The sequence below is a fragment of the Acanthamoeba castellanii genome (genome assembly GCF_000313135.1).
Source record: "Acanthamoeba castellanii str. Neff unplaced genomic scaffold scf7180000084628, whole genome shotgun sequence".
In the NCBI taxonomy this organism is placed as follows: Eukaryota; Discosea; order Longamoebia; family Acanthamoebidae; genus Acanthamoeba; species Acanthamoeba castellanii.
The window spans coordinates 1-5,691 of record NW_004457331.1 but is presented as its reverse complement, the minus strand read 5'-3'; the positions used below and the strand labels follow the sequence as shown (position 1 = coordinate 5,691).

General features: G+C 57.2%; 3 protein-coding genes across 3 annotated transcripts; 1 reads left to right on the top strand and 2 right to left on the bottom strand.

Annotated features, from left to right (window-relative positions):
- Positions 1–56: 56 nt before the first annotated feature.
- On the bottom strand, positions 57–723 carry ACA1_341570 (Glutaminylpeptide cyclotransferase; the record flags this gene model as incomplete). The annotated part of the gene is made up of 3 exons (XM_004335668.1): positions 57–199; positions 295–481; positions 616–723. The coding sequence occupies 3 exons, from the start codon at positions 721–723 to the stop codon at positions 57–59; spliced, it is 438 nt and encodes a 145-aa protein (XP_004335716.1).
- A 94-nt stretch (positions 724–817) lies between these two features.
- Positions 818–2,329, bottom strand: ACA1_341560 (CBS domain containing protein; the record flags this gene model as incomplete). Its single annotated transcript, XM_004335667.1, has 5 exons — positions 818–1,000; positions 1,098–1,175; positions 1,293–1,553; positions 1,623–1,756; positions 1,828–2,329. 5 exons carry the CDS (start codon positions 2,327–2,329, stop codon positions 818–820), a joined length of 1,158 nt encoding a protein of 385 aa, XP_004335715.1.
- Positions 2,330–2,807: 478 nt separating this feature from the next.
- ACA1_341550 (uncharacterized protein) lies at positions 2,808–5,575 on the top strand (the record flags this gene model as incomplete). Its single annotated transcript, XM_004335666.1, has 14 exons — positions 2,808–3,057; positions 3,173–3,273; positions 3,368–3,467; positions 3,584–3,676; positions 3,783–3,858; positions 3,934–4,018; positions 4,102–4,209; positions 4,301–4,435; positions 4,521–4,723; positions 4,812–4,941; positions 5,015–5,127; positions 5,197–5,304; positions 5,383–5,440; positions 5,528–5,575. 14 exons carry the CDS (start codon positions 2,808–2,810, stop codon positions 5,573–5,575), a joined length of 1,608 nt encoding a protein of 535 aa, XP_004335714.1.
- Between the last annotated feature and the right edge of the window lie 116 nt (positions 5,576–5,691).

Sequence of the window (5,691 nt, the reverse complement as noted above, 5' to 3'; positions counted from 1 at the left end):
GGTTGGGTGCGCAGCTCGTTGGTTGGTTGGTGCGGCCAATGCGGAGGGGCGCCACCTCAGCAGCCGAGAGGGTGGGAAGCGGGGAGGAATAGGCGTAGGAGTACGGGGAAGTATTTGGAGTCGTAGTGGGCAGCCAGGACCACCCGCTCCGGCGCGTCGCAGTTCCACGTGACGATGATGTTACGGAACGTCTTCTCCCCTGCGTCACCCACCTCCCTTAACACACGACACACACACACGACGTGCACGACACGCACGGCTCGCACGACACGCACAACACGCAGGACAACATACCGTAGGGCGTGGCGCTCCTGAACTCGTCAATCTCCACGTTCCACGGCTGGGCCAGCCCTCCAGAGGTGAACTGGGAGATGATGTACTCGCGCACGGCGGCGTTGCCCGGCGTGTCGGCCGGACGCACGATGGCGATGCGCTCCGTGTCGCGCCAGAGCGCCTCCGGGTCGGTGAGCTCAGTTAACCGCTGCACCGCGTTGGGTTGAGTTGTTTGGTTGGCCGCGCGCACATGTGCCGGCGTCAGTCACTGGCCAACAGCTATGGCAGGCGCCTCCCAATACAAGAAGATGCAGATCTTAAGTGAATCTGAAGGGGGCTCACCTTAGCGATGCGGCCGGGCAGGCGGGGTGGCAGCTGGCCTTCGACCACAACCAGTATGAGCAGCAAGACGCCGGCTGCGAGCGAAAGTGCGTGGGCCGCCCTTTTCATCTTTTGATGCTTCTTCGTTATTGCGTGTGCAGAAAAAAGATTTTTGTAGTGCATTCATCAAACCTTTTCCTTTATTTTATCTTATTTGTTTTTCTTACTTGAGGTGGTGGATGAGGTCGCTCATGGAGACGACGCCGTAGATGTGGAGGGAGTCGAGGTTGTCGACAACGTAGACACGGTGAATCTGCTCCTTCACCATCAGCTCCATGCACTCCAGTAGCGTAGCCTCGGCCGTGCACGTCACCGGCGCCCTGCCGGGTCCCCTCTCGTGTCCCGTCTGTTACCGTACGGATCGCACACGCGTGAGTTTGAAGCCTCTGTGAAGTGGAGTGTTGACGTGTCGTGCGTGTCGTGTCGTGTCGCGCTATGCGTACCGCCACGCGTGGAAGCCCCTTCACGAAGAACTGCAGGACGGAGCCCTCGAAGTATTTGAACGACTCTGGCTTCAGGCCCTGTTGCGGAGGAGGTCGTGAGATTTGCGTGACCGGCTCGTGAGTGTGTCGTGTGTGTGTAGTGTGTCGCGTTGTGTGTGTGTGTGTGTGTGTCGACGTTAATTGCGGTGTGTGTACTCGGAGATCGCTGGCGGAGAGGTTGCCGGTGACGCGGCCGCTGTGGTCGATGAGGGCGATGCCGCTGACCTTGTTGTGGAAGAGGATGTCGAGCGCGTCAACCACCGCGCTGTCCATGCGCACACCGATGATGGGCTTGACCAGCTTCAGCGCCCCGACCGTCGCCTTGGCCTTCTCGGGCGGGAGCAGGTCGGGCTGGGACACGGCCAACGCGACGACATCCGACAAACTGGCCACGTTCGTGACCGACGGAGCTTCGTCCTGGTCGACAGGAAAGAAGAGGCTGACGTCAGCAACGATGTGCCGTGCGAGGGGGGACAGCCAACGCACCGGGCTTGTTGGCGAGGCGGTGACGGCGACACGGTGGAGGCGGTGCTTGAAGCGAGGCGCGCAGAAGAGGTGGATGAGGTCCTTCAACGTCTTGCTCTCTTCAATCACCACTCTATCGTCGCATCGCGAGAAATCTGCGGTTATCGAGGAACGATTAGATCTGCAGTCTACACAAGTGATTGAATCTATGGATGGCTAGACGTACTGAGGATGTGGGAGACCTCTTCGTTGAGGAGCTCCTTCTTGAGGAAGTTGGTGTCATCCGAGTGGGCGCTGTAGGAGGCCAGGATGTAGCCTGTAATGTCGAGCACATCCACGAATCCGAGGAAGCGCCGCGAACGCGGGTCGATGACGGGGGCCGACAGGAGGTCGTGCCGTGCCAGAAGGCCCATGGCCGCCCCTACCGTGAAGTCGCCCTCGATCGCCACCAGATGCTGGTCGCGCGCTTCTTCGGGCTTGGTGGGCCGCGGCCTGGTGGTGATGCGGTGGTGGACGAGGTCGCCCACAGTGGTGCTGCCCGTGAGCTGCGCCCACTTCGACCCTTCAACCGCGGACGACACCTCTGCCGTCCTGGTCTTCTTGGCAGCGGCGCCGTCGTGCTGCTCGGACTTATGGCCACTCACCTCTCCTGCGGCCTTGTGTGCCTCCTCGCGCGGTCGCTTCTTGTCGTCGTGGTGGTGTCCATGGTGGTGATGGTGTTCGGACATGTCTATGTTGTGCGGCTGTGCCGGTGTAGTGTGTTTGTTGTTTCTTCGCCAGTGCGGGACAGACTACTGTCGACAAGTTGGAAATAGGAGAAGAAGTCAAGGAAAACTGGCTTGAGACTCCACGACTCGGCAGCCGCAACCTTAAGAGCAGCTTCATGGCACTGTGCCCACCAGAGCTACACAGATCCAGGGCTAACCAGCTTGTTGTGGATGCCAGCCACTTTTGCAAGAGCCTGGGCATGCATGACAGTTGTTGGGCAGAGTCAAAGTCTGGCAAGGTCGAGTCGAGATCCATTTGCTGACCGACACAGCCATTACATCAACAGCCTTGCTAGCTCAGTCGGTAGAGCGTCAGTCTCATAATCTGAAGGTCGTGAGTTCGATCCTCACGCGAGGCACTCTCCTTTTTCTCTGCAGTTTTTTCCAGTATTTGCCCCTCAAACAACCGGCACGCCGGCTCCGGCAGTAACAAAAAAAGATGACGAAGACGAAGCGCATCTTGTTCATTTTTGTAGTTTCATTGCTGGTGCTTACAGTGCACGAGTCCCAGGCGGCTGGTGCTGCCAAGCCTGGGCCAACGCAGCAGGACGCAATGATCGGCAAAGTATACGCCGCCATGCAAAAGGAGCAGGTCCAGCACTCCCAGCCCTTCCGGCCTTTTCCCATGCAATGGCGCGAAGACCGTGGCCTCTATCGGTCGTCCATCCACCTCGACTTCGTCGGTCAAGGTTGCCCCCCTCCTCTCCGCTATCTTATTTCATTTCGTGGCGCACGAGCTTCTTTTTTGCGTGTAGCACTTTATTACTTTTTGAACCAGCACTCAAGAAAGGAGTGCCCGCGCAGGGTGGTGGGATGACGAGGCGAACACCCTTTTGCGGCGCTTCTTTGCCATCCCGGACTCCAACATGTTCGTGACCAGCTTTGTCCTCTCGGCCATTATCGAGGTACATGCTGCCAACCCATGTTGCTATGCGTACCTGCCACTTTGGGTGCGTACCAAACCACCCAACTCACCAACCCACGATCGCTCGCGCTCAGGCTGCATCGTTGGATGCCATCGAGGTGTCACCCACCGATGAGTCGTTTGCCATGGCGCTCGATGCCATTCTTTCCTTCAAGGACAAGAATCGGCCGCAGGGTACCCGGCACCATGCTCTCTCCTCCTGTTGACAAAGCTCTGTGACTTACAACCCACTGGTCCGCTCGTGTCGTGGTGTGATGTGGCGCGCGATGTATGTATGATGGCGCGCGCAGGTGTGCCAGCGTATTCGTTTTGGCCCCAGGCTCTTGTGAACGGCACCTGGTCCGCCACTCCGGTCAACCTCGTCGAGCCCTTTGACTACTTTGGTACAACAGGAACAACCGGTTGAATCCACCGGTGATCTGTCGCGTACCACACTAGTCCACAACCCACAACCTACTCATCTATACCACCGCTGCACACTGTTTGCAGGCTCGTTCGGTGAATACATCGGTGCCATCTTCAAGGAGCTTGGTCTTGATGCCTTCTCCGGCCAGTACTACCTCCAGTCCTGTCCTGCTCCCTCTTTCTTGCAGAGGCGCCACACCATTCTAACTCAAACCGCTCTGTGGCATGTACCCAGAGTGGATGCCATTGCGGAAGCTTTTGAGGACTTTGCCACAGTGTTCCGCATCCCAGCTGATTTGGATGACTCCTCGGTCAACCTGGTACTGCTGACTGCACTCCACCTTGACCCCGCATAGCTTTCTGAAGCTAATGTGTGGTGCCGGCTCTTTTTTTTTGTGAACAGGCCCTGGGAGGCTTGCTCTCCCAGCAGCGTGATAAGTTCCCACAGGCCTACAAGAAGTGGGAATCGGCCAACACCAATATCACCGCCCTCTTCGAGCTCATCAACAAGGTAAGGGCACCAGAACCAGTTGCTACATTCTCTCCCTGCAAACCTAACCACACTCAACTTCTCTCGGTGTGTGTGTGTGTGTTACATTCAGTACGCCTACCGTCCGTTTGAGGTCAATAACACGCGCTACACCGACCTGCTGGACACTCGTTCCTACTTCTTCATCCACCCTTTCCTCGCCCAGTTGTCCACTCCCTCGCTTGCTCTTGGCATGACGTGGCTCATGGTACATTATAGCCCCGACCTCCCCCTACCGCTCTTCTCCCGACCCCAACGTTCATTGCGTGTGTTCGTGTCTTGGGGCTTGGCAGGATCTCCCCGAGGACAACAAGACGGCGGGTATCGTGGGCATGCCCTACCACGTCAACAACGTCGACATGACTGTAGCGTCCAACTTCCTCTTCGGCACCTCGCAGGCCGTCTTGGAGGGCCTCAATGGCGGCAGCGCCCGCACGTACTTCGTCCAAAACGCCAATTTCCAGCAGGTCTACGAAAACACGGCTCAGCTCGTCAGGTCAGAACCAGGGAGCTGCCATCCCGCTTTCTCTTCATTTCAAAGCAACCTCATCACTGACAACATTGGTCACATTTCTGTGACACAGCTGGGCAATTGAGACTGGCGCTGCGACCGCACGGCCAGACATTGCTCTCCTCTACTATCCCTCGCTCTATGATTTCCTGTGGATGGCGGCCAGGACTGCTCGATACCTCAACGCCAAAGGAAGCGCGACAGTACATGATCACGATTCCACCACCTTCTTTGCTGGTTCAATTAATTGAGTGTGACCGCCTTGCCTGCACACAGGACGCCATTTCGGCGATGGCCAGGACAAGGGACAGGCTCACCGCCGCCCTGAAGGATGCGGGCACCCAGCAACTTCTCGCCTCTGCCCGCCACGACGCAATTGGCAACTACTGGTGCGTGGTACCAGCTCTTCACTGTCACCCACTTACCTGTCCACTCACAGCACACATCATCTCTTTCAGGGATGACTTTCTTGGTGACTACAACGGTGTGGAGCGAGGGGAGGACCGCATGTTCAGCACCGCACTGGCCATCAACACGCTCATCGATGTGTGGAGCGTGCCCACCACGTATGCATTCACCCAATGCGCCATGGATGAATTCTCGATATCACCCGTCTCACCCACCATATGTGTGGCTCTCAGCAGCGATTCGTCGTGCAAACTGCGATGGGCCAAGGACATCCCAGCATCGATTCAGCCCCTGGTGTACGGCGGTGTCACATACCTCCGTACCTACCTGCTATCCGGGCAGTTCTCGCTTGGCAACGCCTTCTTCTCGGGCTCGGAAAAGGTACTCACACCCCTACCACTTATACGAAAACACTCTTTATTCATTTAACAAACCCACTCAATAGGGCGATTCTACCTTCCCATTTGCCTATCCTGGAACGTATTCGTTCTACCGGTACAAACCCTACTGCTTGGGCAATGGAACTCTCTCTCTCTCTATATATT